This window comes from Balaenoptera borealis (assembly GCF_965194805.1).
Source record: "Balaenoptera borealis genome assembly, chromosome: 7".
Classification (NCBI taxonomy): Eukaryota; Metazoa; Chordata; class Mammalia; order Artiodactyla; family Balaenopteridae; genus Balaenoptera; species Balaenoptera borealis.
Genome location: NC_138864.1, coordinates 72903875 through 72926489, shown reverse-complemented (window position 1 = coordinate 72926489; position 22615 = coordinate 72903875). Strand labels below are relative to the sequence as shown.

General features: G+C 35.0%; 1 protein-coding gene across 3 annotated transcripts in view; it reads left to right on the top strand.

Moving 5' to 3' along the window:
- VPS50 (VPS50 subunit of EARP/GARPII complex) overlaps nt 1–22615 on the top strand; it is a 128873-nt gene that overhangs the window by 29487 nt on the left and 76771 nt on the right. For all 3 annotated transcript variants that reach the window (XR_014246423.1, XM_082398262.1, XM_082398261.1), the window contains 3 exons: nt 7988–8030; nt 9426–9524; nt 11251–11391. Coding sequence is in view for 2 of the 3 variants with exons in the window: in XM_082398262.1 (XP_082254388.1) it covers nt 7988–8030; nt 9426–9524; nt 11251–11391 (283 nt within the window). In the remaining variant the exon portion in view is untranslated. The remainder of the gene's footprint in view (nt 1–7987; nt 8031–9425; nt 9525–11250; nt 11392–22615) is intronic.

Here is a 22615-nt window from a genome sequence, read left to right as displayed (position 1 = left end):
GGGTGTAAATGTTCAGATTTTGAAATGACCTTAATTTAGTCCATACACAATTGAAAGAAAAATTATTTTTTTCCTTAGAAAATGGAAGGCATTGCTCAGCTGTCTATTCTAGCCTTCTGTTTTGTAGGACAAAGTCAGATGCTACTTTCATTCTCATTCCACCATAAATGTGTCTTTCCTTTAGAATTTTTAGGATTTTTTTTCTACTTGAAGTTATAAAATTTCACCTGTCTAGAAAAGTCCTGTGTCACTCTTTACTCCTAGATGATGAGACAAGAATGAAGTATTATTTAATGCTTAATTGCTTGAGATGCTATGTTGCTTGTTATACCAAGAGCTCTTGAAATTTATTTCTCTAGGAGTTTGTAATAACAGGCAGTTAACAGGCAGGACTGTGGGATAATATGCTAGTTAAGAGCACAGAGTGCGTAAACGAAAGCCATCAGAGATGTTCAAGCTGTGAATGGCTCACTTCCCATACCCCAGCAGGAATGGGAAATACTGACATTTATAGGAGTGGGAGTAGAAGCTAGGCACCATTAGCTAAGGCAGCACTGACTATACAGTAATTCTAAATTATATTTTAATAAGGTTTTCTCACTAAAGCTTTACTTTTCAGCTTTTAAATATTGAATCATGATGATGGTGATAGTGATGATGGTATAATAATACTTAAAAAATTTTGGCCTTTACTATGTGTCAAGCGCTGTACTTGTCATTTTCCTTACTTTTTCTTATTTAGCATTAACAAAATATTCCTCAGAGGTGTTGTTATTGTCCCTCTTTTATAGATGAGGATGTCGATGCTCTATAAAACAAGTGGCAAAGCCAGGATTTAAACTTAGATCTGTTGGGATGCAGAGCTTGTTTTTCTTAAACCACAACTATGCTAGACTGTCTACCAATGTGATAGCTATTATGTGTAGTGGAAGCTCATGGCTAGTAGGCCAATTTACATTGTTCTGCTCCAGTATCTGAGTTATATTCTTACTAGAGTTAATTGTATTTTTTCCTAAAACCTATTTCTGCCAGTTGTGTTTGCTACTGTATTTATGTTGTTTAAGTAAATAAACTAATGAGATGAAATAGTTTTTGAAAGTAAGTTGAATGCATTGGAAAAACAACATATTGTTAAAAATAAATTTCCTTTTGAATTTTTTGTAGATGAGACAACTCATAAAAAATAGGGGCATGTAAGGTAGTGTGTGATCTGACATTTGGATTGTTTTGCATTTGTTTTTAAGCTCCTGCTTTACTTTTGAGAAACTGAAACTTGAAATTACAGACAATTTACTAGTCATTTGGCTCATATGAGACTAAGAAGTTAAAGCTCCAGTCAAATGAAAAGACAAGACCTTGACTTGAAATCAGAAATGGGTGAATGAAGTACCTTTATGCAATTTTAGTTAAAATATTCAGTACACGTAAATATTCTTGTTTTAACTTTGATCAGTTGACCAACTAAAAGGTCTTCTGCTGAACTCTAGCACAGGGTTGGCAGAGGGCCTTTGTCTTTAAAGGGCCAGATAATAAATATTTTAAGCTTTGCAGGCCATAAGGTCTCGGTTGCAACTATTCAGCTCTGCCCTTGAAGACCAAGAGCTGCCTTAGATGATATGTAAACAAATGCATATGGCTGTGTTTCAATAAAACTTTATTTAGAAACATAGCCGGTTGGGTAGATTTGGTTCTTGAGCCTGACATCTGCTCTGGAATTACAATTCGTAAAGTTTGGAGATGTTGTGAACATTTTTAGTGTCCTTAGTAATTGACTCTAGGCTTTTTCTGTGGTGAATGATTGTGTTCTGGGTTAGGTCAGGGATTTCTGAACAGTGTGTGGGCAGAGATCTGGGTAGATCCAAAGTGATCTTCAGAGTTCTTTTACAGTTTGTTCATGGTTTGAAGGATCATGTGCACTTCATGGTACCTCAGAGTTGTTTGTTTAGCTTCAAAGTGTTTGAAAATCACGTTTTCTGTGAGGTCTGTTGATAAACTCAGCAGCAGTGAGTAGACTGAAATCATTGGAATAGACCTTTGATCTAAACAGACTGGAGTTTCCAGGGGCCATGGACATACAGTATAAACTTGGAAGAATAAATTTTACTTACACGTATTTCAGAAGTTTTAGCACTCTACTGAACCATATATAAAGATGTGGTAATTGGGTAACTGGTGTTCAGCATATAATGGAATCTTGAAACTTTAGAGCTAGAAGCAACCTTTTAGATCCAGCCCACTTTTGCATAGGAAGCTGATGCCCAGAGTTATTAAGAGACTTGTCTTAAATCACATGGCTTAATAACAGAACAGGGAAGGATCATTAAGAGGCTAATTACTTTCACACTATTGTGTCTTTCAGCAAGTCAAATTTGTACAAAATTTTGATTTATATGCAACTTTCTAAGATGCATTTTGCAAGTGTGTGTCCAGATCAGTTATTTAAAAGAAAACTTTTAATTATTTATGGATGTGTTACTTTAATATTTTCTATAGTGATTATAAAAATGCCCCCCCCAAATTGTTTGATTCATTCCATTCACTTGCAGATAGCCTTTAATAGCTTTTAGCCTTTCATCTTACAACTGGTAATTTTTTTTGACTGTAATGTAGCTTTTATTTATCCAAATGTTTATGAATAGGTCCTTTTTACATACTTTGATTAATTGACTGAAATAACTGGAATTCAGGTTTCTAAAAGATGGCTAAGGGTTTCTTTAAAGGCTGTACATTTAATATGTCCACTCGTTAATCACATTTTTACATATGTATCTTTAATTAGTAGCAAACTGTTATCAAAGTACAGTTGTAGATTTTGAAAACTTTTTTTTTTTTTTTAATATTTATTTATGGCTGTGTTGGGTTTTCGTTTCTGTGCAAGGGCTTTCTCTAGTTGCGGCAAGCGGGGGCCACTCTTCATCGCGGTGCGCGGGCCTCTCACTGTCGCGGCCTCTCTTGTGGCGGAGCACAGGCTCCAGGCGCACAGGCTCAGTAGTTGTGGCTCACGGGCCTAGTTGCTCTGCGGCATGTGGGATCCTCCCAGACCAGGGCTCGAACCCGTGTCCCCTGCATTGGCAGGCAGATTCTCAACCGCTGTGCCACCAAGGAAGCCCTGAAAACATTTTTAATAAGACCAAAATGTTTGATTTATAAATTTTATATTTAAAATTTTCTGCATACTATTTACATTGCCATGTTTGCATTAACTCTTAATATATAGGCTATAAAATCATTTTAACCGTAAATAATAGAAGCAATAAAAACGTCTAGATTTATAATAATATTGTAAATAAACTCTAAAGCCCATTTTTTTCAATTGAGAAGCTGAAAAAATCATTACTCTCACCTATGAATTAGTTTAGATATATCCCTTTTTTATCCAAACTCACAATATTCCCTGAAAGAATATGTTTACCAGTTCTGATGTTTATTATTCTGGGTGTTCTTGCCTCTCCATATCTGTGTCTCTAGCTTCAGTCTTAGGTGAACTTCTGAGCCCTGTGTGATAGAGGAGCGGAACCAGCTTCCACTCTGCTTATCTCTTTTTCTTTCACTAAGGCACCTGTAGACCCAGAGTCTAGTCTGACTCTTTTTCTTCTAAAACATTCTCCTTTTTTTTTTCTCTGTAGTTCTTTTTTTTTTTAATTGAAGTAGAAAATGGGGGCTGAAAGAATGATGGTAAAATTTTGTCATTTTATGTTTAAATTGCAAATTTGACTTTGCAGATATTTATTACCTGCTCTGAGTCAGGCAGTGAGTTTAGTTAGTCCTGGGGCATCACTGGGGAATAAGCCACAGCCTGCTCTGACAGATAGTCACAGATATTTCTTTACTATAATTCAGGGTGCTGTAAACAGAGCATTGTGAAACTTAAGGGAACAGTCAGCAGAGGAAGACTTCTGAGAAAAGATGACATTTGGAAGATAGATGGACATTTGGGCCCAAGTGAGAAAAGGAGAATGTACTTTATAGTTATTGTGAACATTATATGCAAGAACAGAGGGTGTGAAAGTCTGGGGTTTGTCTGGGGAGTTGCACATAGTCCATATGACTAAAATACAGTTGACCCTTGAACAATGTAGGGGTGAAGGGCGCTAACCCTCAGCTCAGTCGAAAATCCATGTATAACTTATATAGTTATAAATTATACTCTGAATCTGTGATTCTGCTTCCGAGGATTCAACCAACTGAGGATTATGTAGTGCTGTAGTATTTACTATTGAAAAATGTCTGCTTATAAGTCGACCAGCGCAGTTCCAATCCCTGTTGTTCAGGGGTCAACTGTATAGGCACTGAAAAGTGAATGGGAAGTTGATTTTTCATGTCAATTGTTAAGTCTTATGTGCCATGCTAATTTGGGGCTTTATCCTTGGTTTAATGGGGAGCCATCAAACATTTTAAAGCAGTGGATTAATGTGATTTTTATTTCTGCTTTACTTAGGAACTGCAAACTCAGATGTCTTTAGGGACCAGGCAGGTAACATATATGTGAAGCTGCCAGATGGCAGCAGGAAATGCTCAGGTCCACAGGACTGTCAGGCCTTGCCTAAAGCCTTTCACATACAAGCTATTTGAAAATGATGCATCTGCCAAATCAAACAGAATGTTGACCAAATCCAGTCTGGAGTTAGACCCCTGCTCAGAGCTATCCCTGAAAGCTTTTTGGAGTTTGTTGTACAATGTTTGGTATGCAGGTCAATGGTGTTTGTCAAATAAATGGATGTATGAGTTGAAGGGTGGGATGTGTGTGTTGTCTGCAGAGATTCATCAGGAGGTTATTAAGTGATAATACTTGATTTAGAACACAAACTTGATAAAGGAGAAGCATAGGTGGATATGAGAAATACTGAAATGGTAGAATCATCAGGGTCTGATTACCAGTTATATATGAAGAGAGAGAAGAATTAAAGATGACTCTGGAATTTCCAGCTTGGATTGAATGGGTGGTAGTCATATGAATCAAAAGAGAGAGAACATGGGAGAAGGAACAACTCTGGGAGTTGATACTGATTTTTTTTTTTTTTTTAAATTGGGTGGAATGAGAAATTATTTAATTCTAAGTGCTAAGGTGCTATCATGGCTATCCTTTTACAGGTATTATTTTGGAGCCTTTAGCTCTCATTCCTTTTTTTTTTTTTATTCATTCATTTATTCTTTTTCAGACAGAAATTCTCAGAATCATTTTTTTAAGGAAAATCTCACTCCCGCCTACAAGTATTTCCTTAACGTATATTTATGTTTGTGGCTATTTTTCAGGCATAAATCCTGGTTAGAGACCCTAATTTTTAAAATAAGGTATTAATCCTACACTGTTGATTGTCAAATCCTGAAGATTTGTTCATTCTCAGTGTTTACTAGAGAATATAATCTTCAATTCTCAACCTTAATCAAAAGCATGCTTATGATAAATAATATTTGTAGAAAATGGTCTAATTCCTTTACGTGTTTGGATGTTTATCTTTGAGACCATCAGAAACTGGGTACTTGTATTATTATTGGTTTTACTTTTCTGACAAATTGCTTTGCATTGGTATCTCTCTCTCTCTCTCTCTCTCTCTCTCTCTCTCTCTCTCTCTCTCTCTCTCTCTCTCTCTCTCTCTCTCTCTGTCAAACCACTTTGGTGTTATATCCTCAGTTTGCATTAAAAGGCTCTATAAGAAGCAAAGACAAGGAGTCCATGAATCCATATTGTATATTCTGTAAGGCTGTTACCAAGGGTGTTGTTCCTTAGGAGATAAAATATTGCTATCCTCTTTATCAAGACTGGCACAATTTTCTCTCTCAATGCCAACAAAAGTGATTTTTTTCCTCTTTGTTTTGTTTTTTCTCTTGAGTTACTGGTGTATTTTGATATTTTGGACACTGAATTGTGTACTCTGGGCTTCCCTATTTGTTTTGGCTGCTAGGACTTTGAGAGTCACGTATATAATCAGATGACAGTTGTAAAAAACCTTGTATAATTTTGGTGTATTAAACTACATCTTCCACTTGTTCTTACTGTTTTATTTTAGTTTTGCCTTAACCTCTTTTGTTAAAAATGTTTTCTCTAAAATTGTATTTATGTTGTTAGATACCACAGATCTTTTTTAATATTGGGATATTATAATTCAAATAATATTAGTTTTTTAAAAATACTGACCTAGGGAGAATTAAAGGGGAAAAAAATCAGATAAAATCACATATCCTAAGTGTATAACTCAATATATTTTTACAAAGTGAACATAATTGTGTAATTACCTCCCAGAAACAGAAACAGAACTAGAACATTTCTAGTACCCCAGAAACTTCCTTCATGCCCCATTCCAGTCATTATTTTCCCAAGGTAACCAGTGTTCTGGCTTCTGTCACTAACGTTAGTTTTGCCTGTTTTGAACTTTAAAAAGTGCATACTGTATGATTCCATTTATACAAACTGACTTCTTTTTGTCCAATATTATGTTTTTGAGAATCAGGTAGTATATTTTCATTGCTATAGTATTTCATCATAAATATATCTCACTTTACCCATTTAATTGTTCACAGACAATTGAGTTGCTTCATTTTGCCTATTACAAATCATGCTGCAAGGATTGTATATGCACTTATGAAAGATACATATCTAGGACTTCTGGGACATAGAGTATTTGTGTGTTGAGTTTTAGGAGCTGTTAACAGTTTCCCAAGAGGTGCTATCAGCTTTCCCTTCCTCCAGGATTGGATTGCGTGTTCCTTTTGTTCTACATCCTTGCCAACGTTTGTTGATGTCATTTTTAATTTTTAAAAAATAGTTTTAGCCATTCTGGTCTTTTGTTATAGTGTCTTATTGCAGTTTTAATTTGCATTTCCTGAATGCCTGATGGAGTGCATATTTATATGTTTTATTGGCCAATTGGATATCTCCTTTGTCAAGTATCTGTTTAAGGCTTTTACCCTTTGTTTTTTTTCTGTTCTGTTGATCTGTTTATGTATCCTTATAATAAGTACCACACTATCTTATTGCTGTAACTTTATAATAAGCCTTAACCTATTTTAGTATATGTCTTACAGCATTGTTCTTCACAGTATTCTTGACTGGTCTTAGCCCTTTGAATTTCCACATAAATTTTAGAAGCAGCTTGTCAGTTTCTACATTAAAAAGCCTTCTGGGATTTTGATTAGAATTTCAGTTATTCTAGGAGATCATTTTGGTGAGAACTGATATCAACAATATTGAAGGTTTTAGTCTGTTTACATGGTATATACCTCTATGTAGTTGTCTTCTTTATTTTAGCTGTATTTTGTATTGTATATTTTTTATTTGATTTATTCCCAGGTATTTGGTTTTTTGAAATTGTATTTTTTTTAAAGTATTTGTTTATTTATTTATTTATGTCTGTGTTGGGTCTTCGTTTCTGCGCGAGGGCTTTCTCTAGTTGTGGCAAGCGGGGGCCACTTCATCGCGGTGCGCGGGCCTCTCACCGTCGCGGCCTCTCTTGTTGCGGAGCACAGGCTCCAGGCGTGCAGGCTCAGCAGTTGTAGCACACGGGCTTAGTTGCTCCACGGCACGTGGGATCTTCCTGGACCAGGGCTCGAACCCGTGTCCCCTGCATTGGCAAGCAGACTCTCAACCACTGCGCCACCAGGGAAGCCCCTGAAATTGTATTTTTAAAAATTTCATTGTCTAATTCTTTGTTTCTAATATATAGAGATTAATTTTATTTTTGACATTTTACTTTTCATCTATATTATACTTATTATCTTTAAAACTTGCTATCAGTATTTAATTCTTAAGTTCTTAGTTTTATCTATAGATTCTTGAGGATTTTCTGCCCACACAGTCCTGTTGCTGCTAGTGATGACTCTTCTATTTCTTCCTTTCTAATTCTTTTCCTTTTATTTATTTTTCTTGCCTTTTTGTACTGTCTGTAGGATCAGCAGCACAACTTACTGCTCATACTATTGATCTGTGCATTTAATTATTCAGTTTGTCTCTTTTAAAGATTGACACACCTAATTCTGTTTTATTTAATAGTGAACTGAATTCAAAGCTGCAAGATACTTTAGAGCAAATTGAGGTAAGAAGAATTATATATTAAGTTAAATGACTTTTTCTTTTCAGAGGTTTCTGAATAGCGTAGATGCATCTTATGTTTTGACTTTCATGTTAGTATCAGTGTTTCTACATCACTATACTTTGTGTTTTTCATTTGGAATATCTGTGCATGGTCAAGTTAATATTAATTTACTTGTACTCTCAATAATACTTTAGGAATTGTGGGATCTGAAAAGAGTATTTGAAAATATTACCATATTCAGCAAGATCCCTAAACTGTTAGTCAAAGGTGTGTTCTCATGTAAATTACAGGCAAAATACTTACCATGTATTAATTATTTTTTGAGTATCAACTGCTACTCCTTTTTAGTTTAGTGAGTTTATTTATTTAAGAATGATTATTGGCTGATGATAACCCTCCTAAATTCCTAAACCTCATAATAATATCTCATACAATTCATCAAATATGTAGAAACTGGAAAGGAAAAGCTATGTTATTGTGAGCATAAAGCCTTTTCCTCCTACATTTATTCAGAGTTCATCTCTTTCCTCAGAATCTTTGCAAAGCAGAGTGCTCATTTAAATAAACTTAATACGAATTATTTGGTTTCTTCTGGTACTTTATTTTATTGTTTTCCTGATGAGAGTACTTAGAAAAGTTGAGGCTAGACTTTCAAATGACTTTTGTGAAAGTAGTTTTTGATCATAAATGCAATTATTTCCTAATTGTAAGAATGACAGTTTATTTGATAAACATAAATAGAACTGCTTTGAAAATCCCTTAAGTAAATAATCACGTGAATGTTTTAATGAGGACTTTCTTTCAAGGCTCAGTTTTCTTCATTCTTATAATTTTCTATATAAGTACAGAATAATATTTATCTTAAAATGAAATCATTGAGATAGAAACCCATAAACAGAGTTGGTACATTTAGATATAAAAGGGGCAGTACCTTGAGGTATGTACTTTTAAGGTCAATGTAGTTTTCTTGAAAATTATCAATGCTTTTCAGTGATTTACAGAAGGATTGTTTTATTTTTCAGTAGTCCTACAAACTCAGTTCATATAATTGTAAGATTTTAGCAGATGCTTGAGGAAACATAGTTAAGTAAAATTAAAAACTAAAATTCCTTTAGAGACTATGATAATTATTTTGTGTCCCTTGAAACACTAGGCATGGTTTTTTAAAAAACTCACATATTAATAACGTCTCAATAAACTTGAGTATAGCTGGTAATAAGAATTATAATTTATTTATATTTTTATTTAAATTTGTTTTTGACTATTAAATCCAGTGTAATAGTAAATGTGTTTAGATATTAGTTAAAAGTGAGAAATTAGTCTTAATATTTTCTTTTTACTACCTTAAAAATATAATTCCTTAACCACCTCTTGCCTCCTCTTTTAATTATACAGGAACAGTTGGATGTTGCTCTGTCCAAAATCTGCAAGAATTTTGACATTAACCATTATACCAAGGTTCAACAAGCTTATCGACTTCTTGGAAAAACACAGGTTAGTTCTGAAAGGATGTTTTCTTTTTTCTTAATCAGGAATCTGTTGATCTTTATGATTGCTTAAGTTTGAATATTATTATTAATATAGTGTGCTTAAAAAGTTTCATTTAACAAAGTAAATTTTTATGTTGTATTAACAATAGTAACATGATCTCATAGGCTCAGAGTGTGTGTAGTATGATTAAAACATTACAGAAGTCTTTTTTTTATAAAGTTTTTTTTTAAATTTATTAATTAATTAATTTATTTTTGGCTGTGTTGGGTCTTCGTTTCTGTGCAAGGGTTTTCTCTAGTTGCAGCGAGCGGGGGCCACTCTTCATCGCGGCCTCTCTTGTCGCGGAGCACAGGCTCCAGACGCGCAGGCTCAGTAGTTGTGGCTCACGGGCCCAGTTGCTCCGCGGCATGTGGGATCTTCCCAGACCAGGGCTCGAACCCGTGTCCTCTGCACTGGCAGGCGGATTCTCAACCACTGCACCACCAGGGAAGCCCAGAAGTCTGTTTTAAACTATGAAGTGTTTCTCAGGTTTAATAGTTTCACCATTCTATGTAGGTTTTTTTAAAAAGTATATTATGAGATAATTCAGTGGGAGAGGATTGTAGTCTTTTTTACCTCAACTCTTGGTCCCGAATAAGAACTTCTAAATTTGGAGCCTCATGGTTCCTAGATGGGCCATCACGACTCCCTCAAAGTGGTATGTGAACTTTTGTGCATTGTGTACATTTGTTGTAAAACAGGTCCGTTGCATGTATCAGATTTTTCAAAGGGTTCTATTATCCTCACAATGTCCTCACTGCTCCCATGATGCATGGCTTTACATACTCTTACTGCTCAAGGGCTTCCTTGAAAAATTTGAAGTAGAGGCCACAGTTTGAAAATTAATTATATCTTCTGCAAATATAGGATTATACATTTTTCTAGAGAACATCCAAACATGATAGGTGTAAATGTTTTCTTCCCTTAAATGGTCTCTTGTCTTAGAGAAGGAAATTGAAGACTTTACCAAACTATTTAAACTCTATTTACATTTTATAATAAGAATAAAGAAGTTTGGTTATTGATTGTACTTTATTAGTTTTTATATCTGAAGCTATACCTAGGGAAAAATACTAGAAGGAAGACATTTGGTAATTTCGAGGGACATGTTTAAAGACCTTTGAAAATACAACTATAGCTTCTGATTTCCCCCGTTAGATGAATTCTTTCACTCATTAAATATTTATTGGTACCTACTATGTGCATTGCTCCAGGCACCTGGATATAGGCCCTCATGTATCTTACCTTCTAGTGAGGGAGACAAACATTAAAGAAGTAAGTCAGTGTAAGTGGATAGAGTGATGCAAAGTACTGATTTATATAGGATAGTCAGGAAAGGCTTCTCTGAGAAGATGACCATTGAGTATCCTGAACAATGTAAAGGAATGATGGCAGAAGGCGTCCAAAGGTGTGATTATGCATGACATGTTTGGGAAAAGGCAGGATGGGTACCAGTGATAAATACAGAACAACAGAGCAGTGTTCACAATTCAGATTTATCTTTAGTGGAATGATGTTCTGGTTATTTGCAGTGTTATTTGCAAATAATCAACACTTATAATTCTGTGTATAATAGTTATTCGTGCTGTAGCTAAAATTGGTAAAGACTTTTTCCCGTGTTTTTAAAATCTGCTGAAATTTATTTATTTTAATAATATGAGATTATGTTGTATGTTTTTTCTTTCCATAGACAGCAATGGATCAACTTCATATGCACTTCACCCAAGCCATTCATAATACCGTGTTTCAAGTTGTTCTTGGTTATGTGGAACTATGTGCAGGAAACACAGATACAAAATTCCAAAAGCTGCAATATAAGGATCTCTGTACGGTATGTCATAACTTAAGTATTGTTCATATGAATCTATTTTAGTTTTTAAGTTTATATTTCATTTCTTTTAGAGCCTACTATTTGAAGATATGTTTGCAAACAGTTTTTCTCCCATATTATTCTTTTCCTCATAGAGAAACTGGAAGATTCAGTCACATAAATAGTAAAGGTTGATGAGATGGTACAGATTTGTGGAGTGTGGTTGCTTCTAAATGGACTCTCTACCCTCTTACCTTCTTTTACCCCTCTGTCTCAGGGTCTTAACTCTCTTCTGTGATAGCATCTAGGGTGCTTTTAAGCAATCATCTTTGCTGATTTTCCTTACATACTTTCAGTCTTTTCATGTGTATAAATGTTGCTTCTGTCAGCATCTGTAACCAATTTTTCTTTTTCATTCTTAAAGAAACATAGGTCTGTAGGTAATGTAATCCACAGGTGGGAAGTGAACTGAGTTGGGTTGGCTACTCCTTTTGAATTGTTCCTGCTGATGGATTGATGTAGTGTGAGGAAAAGAGAATGATGAACCTCTAGGAGAATGGGGGTGCTATTTGCTTTTAAAGGAAGCCTTGTAAAGCATGAATTCTGTTTGATACTTATTAACAGAATTAGGTATGATAGGTTCTTTAATGTTGAAAGAACAGACTTAGAGGAGCTGAATAATGAGATGAAGAATATGATGCATTTTAGGGTGGCCCACTTTCTTTGGCACTATTCTTGATAAAAAATTAAGGAAGTTTAGAAATTACCTCAGGCCTCTTGGAAGTATTTAAGTCAGTGCTGTTACTGGCAGACAGGGATGTGAATATCTCTTATAAGCCTAAGTAAGTTTTAATTTGTTTTATAATATTGAGTTATATTTGTCCTGTTTAAACCAGGTAAGATTAGGAAGAGATTATCTCATATCAGATTTATTTATTTAGTTTGATGAAAAGATGTGGACTTTTAGTAACTGAGTTCTATAAATGAAAGTGGTTAGCTCAGTAGAGGAAAAATGGAAGGAAGCCTTAGAAGTTCAATCAATAAGCTGATGAAAGGAAACTTAAATATGTTTTCCTGGTGAGAACACATATCAAGGATCTGGAATGGCATAACTCAGGCAAGTGAGGTGATTTGTGAAGGAGCCTTGTATTAGAATGTACAATTCTTAATTTTTCAATATATGGCAATTGGGAATCATTTTTGCCCTAATTAAAATTAACTGATAATAATTATTGACGAAATACTGGTGTAGGAACATATGTGGCACCCGAGTGTCAGGTAAGAAAGAAGCAACAGAGCCCTCAGGATATATGTGCAGGGTGTTGACTGGTAGATTTTGGAAGTGAGAAGGAAGAGCCCAGGCATTTGGGCAGTTGGTTTTCTCTGTATAGTAGCAATATTTTGAAGGAAGTCCTTAATCATAGATAAAAGTTTAAATATAACATTAAAAATTGAAATAAGTGATTTAAAATATTGTGTTGAAGTATAGTTGATTTAAAATTTCTGCTGTACAGAGAAGTGATTCAGTTATACGTATATATGTTCTTTTTCGTATTCTTTCCCATTGTGGTTTATCACAGGCTATTGAATATCGTTCCCTGTGCTGTACAGTAGAACCTTGTTGTTTATCTATTTTATATATAGTAGTTTGTATCAGTTTAGCTCTTTTATTTTTTATTCTTTTTTAACATCTTTATTGGAGTATAATTGCTTTACAATGGTGTGTTAGTTTCTGCTGTATAATAAAGTGAGTCAGCTATACATAAACAGAAATTCCCATATCTCCTCCCTCTTGCGTCTCCCTCCCACCCTCCCTATCCCACCTCTCTAGGTGGACACAAAGCACTGAGCTGATCTCCCTGTGCTATGCGGCTGCTTCCCACTAGCTATCTATTTTACATTTGGTGTGTATATATGTCCATGTCTTTTATTTTAGACAATCACTTCCCCTTCTTATATTTTTCATGGCATCCCATTTTTGAAAAGACCAGGCCCTCTGCCTTATGGAATGTGGCAACGGATCTTACTGTTGACCCCCTCTGCTCAGCACAGGGTCTGGTTATAGTAGCCTTTCTGTCCGTTTGCTGAGCACTTGAAAACAGTGATAATGGTTATGAGTAATAATCACAGAAGCTAAAAAAAAAAAAAAAGATTGAAATAAATGAAATAGTACACTGATCAGAGTTGATAGAGGGATAGTGTTTCTGTAAACAGGGGAACATTTTGTTTTCTTTAAATGGAAAGAGATTGGAAATGAAAAGAGATAATCATCTGCTTGTTCGTATTCATAGTATTATTTTATAAATTTTTTTTAATATAAATTTATTTTTGGCTGTGTTGGGTCTTTGTTGCTGCGCGCAGGCTTACTCTAGTTGCAGTGAGCGGGGGCTACTCTTTGTTGTGGTGTGAGGGCTTCGCATTGCGGTGGCTTCTCTTGTTGCGGAGCACGGGCTCTAGGCACGTGGGCTTCAGTAGTTGTGGCACACAGGCTCAGTAGTTGTGGCTCGTGGGCTCTAGAGCGTAGGCTCAGTAGTTGTGGCACATGGGCTTAGTTGCTCCGTGGCATGTGGGATCTTCCCGGACCAGGGGTAGAACCCGTGTCCCCTGCACTGGCAGGCGGATTCTTAACCACTGTGCCACCAGGGAAGCCCCACAGTATTGTTTTAAACCACTCACAGACGTCAGTCTATTACTAAATGGGCTAGAATGAAATTGAACTCTTTTTTTTTTTTCTTCTTTTTGGACATTCCTTTACAAAGAAACCTGGGGCAAAATTAGTGTTCTGTTTTTTATTTTCTCTGGTAAACAGAGAACTTCAGTGTTCTTAAGGCCAGCAGCATACTGTCCCATTATGAAGTGTCTGCCATTTGTATTCTGTCACCATTGCTCTAAGTTTAAAAGTTTAGTTGACTATGAACTTTTTGAAGTCATTTTGTAATTGAGTGTACTTTCTTTACTAAACTGTAATTTCTAAGTGACTTAATTAAAGGCACAATTTTTCTTTTTATAGTTTATCTTTCTCTAGTTTCCTGTTTTTTCTTGAATGTATCGACTTACAGTTTTTAGATCAGTAATTTAGGCTCTTTTAAAAAATATGTACATTATCTTGAAGCACAAATAAAGGACTACTCCTTAGAAGCAAAAGTTTCAAATGAGAATTAAATCTCATTTCTGGCAAGGGCCAATGTAAAGGGGCATAGTGGTTATTTTATCTGATTAAAAAGCCTTTTTGTGATTGCATTTATCAATACATTGATGTACCCTACATGTTCACACCAGTTTGTGGAGAGATTTAAAGACATCAAGTGGAAGCTCTTTATTTAGTGACCTTGTAGAGAAACCTTTTGTAGGTTTTTTGAAAGTTTATGAAGTATGCATCAGTTTTCTTAAAAAAAATGTTGTTTTTTTAACATTTTTTTTTGGCAGGCTGATGGGTTTCCCTTGGGAGCTTATTTCAAGATGTTAATTAGGATACTGTTGATTAATTTTATGATAATAGAGCTGACTAAGCTGGCTGCAGTGTTCTCAACCATTTTTCAACTGTTCATTTAGAAATGCTTTTAATGGGTTTTGAGTTCTGTTTTTGAAATGAACTTGATAATGTAATACTTTGGGGGAAAATGTAATGCTTCTTTTAGAAAAAGCTTTCTGAAATAATTTCAATATGTGTTTTCTCCTTTTGGCACATTGGAGGTGTTTAGTAAATGTTTCTTTAGTATATTGGATTGACCTCTTTGTCTCTAACTTGTGTGGTGTTGACATAATCAATTTTCAGATTTGATTAAGTGAGAGGGAAAGAAAACCAACATTGAGCGCTTTCTCCATGCCATGTTCTTTTACAGGTTTTTTACATGCATACGTCATAGAAAGGCCAACTAAAGGTTCATCAAATGTTCCATTCTTCGTTTTTAAATTTTTGATTCTTATAAATAATACCTCTTGATATTGAATTGTAATTCAGTGGCAGTTTGAGGGTCAATAAATATTTTTAGTAAGATCTCTGTTGAAGGTATAGTTTATTTTGATGTTCATATAAGAGCCTAGAGAAATTTCCTCTTTTGAGACAAAAAGCTATTTCTGTTCTTAAATTCTCAGGGCACTTTCTGTTGTGAAGAATTAATATATTTTCTCTTATCAAATAGTATGAGAGTATACAGACTCTCTATGATGATAAGCTGCCAGGAATTTCAGTGCTAAATTTAATGTTCATTTGTAGTAACCATCTTGTTTTGGGTTTTCTGTAGAATTAACTGCCTCCTTAATCCTTTCTCTGTTTTCTGGCTTCTTAAACTAGTCTCTTTATATGTTTTTATATCACTCACAGTCTTTATGGAGTTAGAATACTGATTGTATAAGTAGTCGCTCAAATTCAGCAATCATTAATTAATATGTTTACTCTTAAAATACATGTATTTTAAATTATACACCTAAAACATTGATTGTAGGAAAATACAGATAAGCAAAAGAAGAAAATAAAAAATAATATTTCTGTATGCAGAGCTGGTTCTTTTAATATGTATATAAGCAAATATCTTTTTAAAGTAGGATTATGCTGTACACACAGATTTAGAACGTTTTTTTCCACTTGCTACATTATAAACAATTTTTCATTTCAGTAAATATGCTATGCACATACCTTTTAGTGGCTTGACAGTACTTCATTGTAAGAGATCCTGTGGATTAATTAACCAGTTTCTTATTCTTTGATGTTCATAATGACAAAAGTTGGAAATAACATAAATAACACTGTAGTAAATATTTTTAAAGCTAAATCTTTGCACACATCATTAATTATTTCTTTAGGATAAATGATGAAAAATAAAATTGCATTGCCAAAGGCTTTGGTTTATATTTCCAGAATTGCCCTCTAGAAAGTGTGTTTCAACTTATGCTCCTCATCAGTAGTGTCTGCTTTTATCCTTTTCCCTGTGCACATGAATGCTGATTATTTTATATTTAATAGCTTAATTGTCAGATGCCAGAAGGTAGCATATCAATACTAATTTATGTAATTTGTCGCTCAGGCATATTTAGGATGTGAAGGAAATTAAACGGACATTTCATTGATTGTTGAGGTTAATTTGGTTGATTTGGTTGGATAGGTGAGTGGACCTTTCCTTTCTTACTAGAGAAACCTTTTCAGTTGGAGGAATAATGCTATTTACTTGATTGCTTTATCAGATCAGTTTTAAAATACTCTAAGAATTCAGATGTCACATTTATTCTTATCACTTACATAGTAGCACCCAGCTAATTTTTTTATATGAGTTATATATTGTTTTTTTTTAATATAAGAGTTATATATTGGTTTCTAAATATTTAAGGTAAAATAAAAAATAAGTTTTGGTAATTTTAAATATTCAAAACTTAATGATCAAAAGATAAGGAAAGTTTATCCGTCTCTTCCTTTTTCCCTGCCATTTACTCTTTGGATTGTCAAGAACTGTGAAGGGTCTGAAATTTTATCCTACTTGCAGATTAACAAGCTAGCCTGTTACTGTTTCATGGATGCTGGTAGAAGATGCAAGATTCCACTTTCTTAGCGCTCTGACTTAGTATAAACCAGTTTCCCTTGTCATTACCTAGCTTTTGTTAATCAATCAAGTAATGGGTTCAGCTCAGCAAGGGTAAATAAGGTTATAAAGAGTTTGTAACCTAGTAAGGTCACATTAATTATGATCAGAGGTAGAGTAAGAAAAGTTCAAACAACATATACAGTAGTGTCAATGGGATCAACACAGTTCTTTAAGGGTTTAAGGAGGCAAAAGAGGAGCCTGCAAGTTTTGAGTTGGTTTTGGATTTCAAGAAGCACGATGTATGTGGCTGAGTACAGGGATACAGAGGAAATATCCTGAGCAATGGCATGAAGGAAGAGCATAGGGCAAGTGAAAGGAACAGTAGGTTGTCTGGCTTGATTTAACTGGATTAAACCAAGTATGATGATTTGGTGGTTTCTACCATACCCTGGAACTAATGAGTGCCTATGGAGAACATGCTTTGGGCTGATGTTATCTGAGTAACCAGCTTTCCCTCTCTTGGCTGGAAGTGAAGGGGTTTTCTAGTCACTTGAAACTGGCTCAGGTGTGATGCCCAAGTCTATGAACCCTTAAAACTATCAATGTAATTTAGACTGCTGGGTGATTTTGTGTGTGTGTGTGTGTGTGTGTGTGTGTGTGTGTGTGTGTGGAGGATGGGGGTGAATGTTAAAGAGCCAACCTATTTTTAAGATGTGGTACACAGCTGCCAGCAGAAATAAAGTAATTTACTGGTAAAAGCCATTCTCAAAACCTGCCAAGAAACCGTATTCTTAATTTGTCTTTTTACATTTAAATACTGCCCATTTTTGGTGATAATCTTAGCATAGGGTTTCACAGCATTTTATTACTTGAAACTTTGAAAGATAAATATTCTGATAACACAAGCTTTGCTTGTTTTATAGTATTAAGCTTTCCATTTGATTAAGGCCATTTAGCAGCAATTAGACAAAACTGAGGATGGTAGTAAAGGAGACCCCTTCTGTGTATTTCACAATTTAGAGGGTGCTAGTTACTTAGTTCCAAGTTGGCATTATTCATACCATACATATTATATATGTCTTCATGTGTAAATACATATTTAGTATTAATGATAAAATGCCTGGGAGATGAGAATGACTTTTTTCACCAAGATGTTTGTGTTGTTGTGTTTTTTGTTTTGTTTTGTTTTTTACAATGTTGTGTTAGTTTCTGCTGTACAGCGAAGTGAATCAGCTATATGTATACATATATCCCCTCTTTTTTGGATTTCCTTCCCATTAAGGTCACCACAGAGCACTGAGTAGAGTTCCCTGTGCTATACAGTCTGTTGTCATTAGTTATCTATTTTATACATAGTAGTGTATATACGTCAGTCCCAATCTCGCAGTTCATCCCACTCCCCACATCCCCCCCTTGGTGTCCATACATTTGTTCTCTACGTCTGTGTCTCCATTTCTGCTTTGCAGATAGGTTCATCTGTACCATTTTTCTAGATTCCACATATATGCGTTAATATACAATATTTGTTTTTCTCTTTCTGACTGACTTCACTCTGTATGACAGACTCTAGGTCTATCCATGTCTCTGCAAATGGCACAATTTTGTTCCTTTTTATGGCTGAGTAATATTCCAATGTATATACGTACCACATCTTCTTTATCCATTCCTCTATTGTTGGACATTTAGGTTGCTTCCATGTCCTGGCTATTGTAAATTGTGCTGCAATGAACATGGGGTGCATGTGTCTTTTGGAATTACAGTTTTCTCTGGGTATATGCCCAGTAGTGGGATTGCTGTGTTGTATGGTAGTTCTATTTTTAGTTTTTTAAGGAAGCTCCATACTGTTCTCCACAGTGGCTGTATCAATTTACATTCCCACCAACAGTGTAAGAGGGTTCCCTTTTCTCCACACCTTCTCCAGCATTTGCTGTTTGTAGATATTTTGATGATGGCCATTCTGACTGGTGTGAGGTGATACCTCATTGTAGTTTTGATTTGCATTTCTCTAAAAATTAGTGATGTTGAGCAGCTTTTCATGTGCTTCTTGGCCATCTGTTGGTCTTCTTTGGAGAAATGTCTATTTAGGTCTTCTGCCCATTTTTGGATTGGGTTGGTTGTTTTTTTAATATTGAGCTGCATGAGCTGTTTATATATTTTGGAGATTAATCTTTTGTCCGTTGATTCGTTTGCAAATATTTTCTCCCATTTTGATGGTTGTCTTTTCGTCTTGTTTATGGTTTCCTTTGCGGTGCAAAAGCTTTGAAGTTTTGTTAGGTCCCATTTGTTTAGTTTTGTTTTTAATTCCATTTCTCTAGGAGGTGGGTCAAAAAGGATCTTGCTGTGATTTATGTCATGGAGTGTTCTGCCTATGTTTTCCTCTAAGAGTTTTATAGTGTCTGGCCTTACATTTAGGTCTCGAATCCATTCTGAGATTATTTTTGTGTATGGTGTTAGGAAGTGTTCTAATTTCATTCTTTTACATGTAGCTGTCCAGTTTTCCCAGCACCACTTATTGAAGAGACTGTCTTTTCTCCATTGTATATCCTTGCCTCCTTTGTCATAGGTTAGTTGACCATAGGTGCGTGGGTTTATCTCTGAGCTTTCTATCCTGTTCCATTGATCTATATTTCTGTTTTTGTGCCAGTACCATACATACTGTCTTGATTACTATAGCTTTTTAGTTTAGTCTGGAGTCAGGGAGCCTGATTCCTCCAGTTCTGTTTTTCTTTCTCAAGATTGCTTTGGCTATTCAGGGTCTTTTGTGTTTCCGTAAAAATTTAAAAAATTTTTGTTCTAATTCTGTGAAAAGTGCCATTGATAATTTGGTAGGGATTGCATTGAATCTGTAGACTGCTTTGGGTATTTTAGTCATTTTCACAATATTGATTCTTCCAGTCCAAGAACATGGTTTATTTCTCTATCCTTGTGTCATCTTTGATTTCTTTCATCATTATCTTACAGTTTTCTACATACAAGTCTTTTGCCTCCTTAGGTAGGTTTATTCCTAAGTATTTTATTCTTTTTGTTGCACTGATAAATGGAATTGTTTCCTTAATTTCTCTTTCTGATCTTTCGTTGTTAGTGTGTAAGAATGCAAGAGATTTCATGCATTAATTTTGTATCCTGCAGCTTTACCAAATTCATTGATCAGCACCAGTAGTTTTCTGGTGGCATCTTTAGGATTTTTTTATGTATAGTATCATGTCATCTGCAAACAGTGCCAGTTTTACTTTTTGTTTTCCGATTTGGATTCCTTTTATTTCTTTTTCTTCTCTGATTGCTATGGCTCGGACTTCATGTTTTTAAATCATGAATGAATCTAGTTTAGTATAAGGAAAGTTTTGCTACAGCATATGCATATTTTACCTATGGAGAGTCATAGTTTTTAAAGCTTCAGAGAGACTCTAGGTTATTTGCTTTATCCCTTGGCGTTAGATGTATGAAGTGAAATGCTGGAGTCATGAGCAAGTAAGAATTTTTATTTTGATGTTTTAATATAAAAAAATCATCTTCCTGAAATTTTTGTAGGTAGTTGGTAATAGAGATTTCTGATGGGTATAAAAGTAAATTAATATGAACTAAAAGGCTAAATTTAGCAGCCTCTTTTTTCCATATTTCCCAACAAAGTTGGGACCCAAGCCCAAATATTTGCCATCCAGTCCACTATACTGAGCACCACTCTGATTTCCAGTGATTAGAAAGTACCTAAGCTATTCATATTTTGTACAGCTTGGTCCTTACAGAAGTAATTAGAGGTTGGAGAGATCTTGTAATTGCTTGGCCCAGCCACTTATTTAGGTCCAGAGTTCAGCCTTCCCAGAGGTGTTTTTAGCTCCCTGGGCCTAGTGCTGTTTTGACCTGCAACATATTTCCAGAAACCTCCCAGCTAAACAGTAGTCTTTTCCAGCAGCTTCTGGTGATGTGAGCTCACTGTGCTAATAGCATTCATCTAAAGATGCTGATAAGCCTTTGTTGTTTTTTTTGAAATCCATCTATGAGTGAGTGAGTGTGTGTGTGTGTGTGTGTGTGTGTGTGTGTGTGTGTTTGTTTGGATGGGGGTGGGGATGGCAGCACTAGGAGTTTTAAATCTCTGTGAGGATGCCAAAACATCTGCTCCCTTTATGTTTGTCAGGATATGATTAGAGTGATAAATCAAAGTGAAACAAGAACATAATACTTTAAGGATACTCCTAAGATTTTTATTTTGATGTTTTAATATAAAAAAATCATCTTCCTGAAATTTTTGTAGGTAATTGGTAATAGAGATTTCTGATGGGTATAAAAGTAAATTAATATGAACTAAAAGGCTAAATTTAGCGGCCTCTTTTTTCCATATTTACCACTTTGCACCGAAGCAACTTTCAAAAGGTGACATTTTTTTCATTGTGTGCTTCAGATTTGAAAAGGCCGCATATATTCATTTCTGAATTTACACTGTTCTGTGAAAATGGCCTCTAGATTCTTTTTAAATTTATTATTTATAATTAAGGCTGAGATGTGGCTGGTTTTAACAAGCTAATTTCATCATTTTAATTTTGACCAGGTAGGTTGGTTGTGATGGTTAATAGTAGAGATGGGAGGTACAAAGTTTTACTCTTAACTGATAGTGATGAGATTGGAAATCAGATCTGTGGATTCTGTGAAAGTGTTAATCAAGATTTGATTAAGGAGTGAATTTTGATGTTTGAATAGTGAAGCTTAGTTGTAATGCTGTGTTGAGCTTTCTGCATTGTAACATCTGGATTTGTGAATTTTCTCTAAATCCTGCCCCCCAGGATATTTGTTACCTGTGATCACTGGTTACCAGACATGTATGTTATCTGTAACGAGGTTGTGAGTTACAAAAAAAAAAAAAACCTAGGTTACTTAAAATATTCCTCCTTTTCTGCATGATTTTTGAGATAGTTCTGAAATACTACACCTTTTTCCTCTTTTCTTCTCACCTCTCAACGTTTCCTGAATAAATTGGTACTACTAGCTTTAGAATGGAAGTGGAAAATAGCTCTGGAACACAGAGAAATGTTTGATAAGTAAATTTCTATTTCCCATATTTTCTTTAAAAATTTTTAAGACATGCTATTTAGTTCTTTGGGGTGTCTCACTGTGAATATTTTCTAAATTGCTTAATTCAAGGCTTTCGTTGCTATCATTGATACGTGATAAGAACATTGAACTGGAATTGCAATATGGCACTCCTCTGCCTTGGTATTCCTGGTTTTATACTAAATGAATCACCCATTAATTGGGACTCGAACTGAGTTGCAGTGTTAGGTATCTAGTAATAAGTGAATGGATTAAACCAATGAAGAGGTAGCAGATCCAGGCATCTCTAACACTGTTTCATGAAAGGTGAACCTAAGATATCCAGAGTGGTTTACTATCTAAGGGCATGTGACTGGTAAGTTGTGGAATTGGTGCTGACTGGGATGCAGGACTTCCAATATCTTGTCTAGTTCTCTTTCTGTTATGCTCTGCTGGTGTGAAGAAGAATTGATGTCTGAGTTGGAGTTGTAATTCAGAAACTCAGATTCTCTTCTTGGGCTGCCTTTTATTTTTTGATTACTTATACAATTATTTACTTATTTGTTGATTTCTTTGAATCTGTCTTGTTATAGTTATGGTTCATACATGTCTGTGTAATAAGATTCTCTATTTGAAATTTGGAGGTGATTTTTATAAATTAACGAGAGAGCGCTAGTTATGAATGATTTTAGTGATAAGGTGTTAAA